The sequence below is a fragment of the Malurus melanocephalus genome, unplaced genomic scaffold (assembly GCF_030028575.1).
Source record: "Malurus melanocephalus ecotype Western Australia unplaced genomic scaffold, MMel_1.1 scaffold_3211, whole genome shotgun sequence".
NCBI classification, from domain to species: domain Eukaryota; kingdom Metazoa; phylum Chordata; class Aves; order Passeriformes; family Maluridae; genus Malurus; species Malurus melanocephalus.
The window spans coordinates 2932-4481 of NW_026626443.1; the positions used below are offsets into that span (position 1 = coordinate 2932).

The 1550-nt window shown below is 65.7% G+C and overlaps 1 protein-coding gene across 1 annotated transcript in view; it reads right to left on the bottom strand.

The window, feature by feature from the left end:
• Window positions 1-315: 315 nt before the first annotated feature.
• The window catches only part of TMEM98 (transmembrane protein 98), a 3348-nt gene continuing 2113 nt past the window's right edge, over window positions 316-1550 (bottom strand). The window contains 2 exon segments of the mRNA XM_057389010.1: window positions 316-520; window positions 1447-1550. The exon segment at window positions 1447-1550 is cut by the window's right edge and continues 16 nt beyond it. Coding sequence (XP_057244993.1) covers window positions 457-520; window positions 1447-1550 — 168 coding nt within the window. The 3' untranslated portion in view covers window positions 316-456.

Genomic DNA, 1550 nt, shown 5'->3' on the forward strand with positions numbered 1-1550 from the left:
TTGTCACCTCCCTGTCATGGCCCTGTTACTGCCCTGACACCGCCCTGTGCCACCCCAACACCACCCTGTCACCTCCTGGTYACCCTCCTGTCACCGCCTAGTCACCTCCCTGCCACCCCCTTGCCACGCCCCTGCCACCTCCCTGTCACCACCCTAACACGTCCAGAACACTGCCTTGTCACCGCCCTGGCACTGCCTTGTCATTGTCTTGACCCACTCTGACACCGCCCAGTCACCTCCCTGCCACACCCCAGTCACCTTTCTGTGACTGCCCTGCCACCACCCTGCCACCACCTTGCCACCACCCTGTCACCACCCTGCCACCACCCTGACGCCTCCCTGTCACTTGCCACCGCCCTGCAACCGCCCTGTCCCCAGAGGTGTGGCACAGGATGGGGAGGGTGTCCCCACCCATGGGTGCCCCACCCAGGAGTGTCCCTGTCCCTCCTGCCACTGTCACCTGGCGTCCAGCAGTTTGGGGTCCAGCGGGGGGTACATGGATCTCACCACATCGTCCACCCTGTGTGGGGACAGCGGGGTCAGCCCCAGGGACACCGCGCTGACACCACGAGCACATCCATCCTGAGCCTCGGAGCCCGGGGCCCCCAGGACCCTTCTAAAATTACCCCAGAGCCGGGGGACCCATCCCAGACCCCCAGGACTCTCCGAAAGTCCCCTCCAGAGTCCCCAGGGTCCCCTCCCAGTACCCCAGGACCCCTCAGAGCACCCAGGACTCTCCCCAGAGTCCCAAAATGACCCCAAATCCCCAGGACCCCCCAAAGTCCCCTCCAGAGTCCCAGGACCCCCTCGGCCCAAAGACCCTCCCCAGAATCCCAAAACAACCCAGAACCCTTAAGACCCCTTCCAGACTCCCTGGAACCCCCGAAGTCCCCAGGGTCCCCCCCCAGAGTCCCCAGGACTCTCCCCAGAGTCCCCAAGGTCACCCCCAGATCCCCCAGGACCCCTCAGAGCCCCAGAACATCCTCAGAGTCCCCATGACCCCAAAGCCCTGGGACCCATAGACTCCCTAGACCCCCCAAAAGTCCCCAGGTTCCCCCCAAGAAGTCCCCAGGGTCCTCCTGCCCCAGAGCCCCCAAGGTCTCCCCCAGAGTCCCCAGGGTCCAGACCCATCAGTGCCCCAGGGACCCATCCCTAAAGTCCCTGGACACCCCAAAAGTCCCCAGCTTCCCCTCCGGAGTCCCCAGGGTTCCTCCTGATGCCACAGGACCCCTCAGAGCCCCCAGGACCCCTGGCCCTTAGGACACTTCCCAGAGTCCCAAAACACCCCCAGAGCCCTTGGACCCATCCCAGACCCCTTGGACTCCCCTGAAGTCTCCAGGGTCCCCCTGGAGTCCTCGGGGTCCCCCCCAGAGCCCCAGGACCCCCCAGAGCCACCCGGTCCCAAATCCCAGGGGACACCCCAAGCCCGGGGCCACCCCCTGTCACCTGGGGCTGATGCGCTTGGCCACCACGATGATGTCACCCAGGCTGGCCGGGGACTTGACACGCGCGCCCGAGCCCATGGTCATGGCCACCAACCTCTCAGTTAG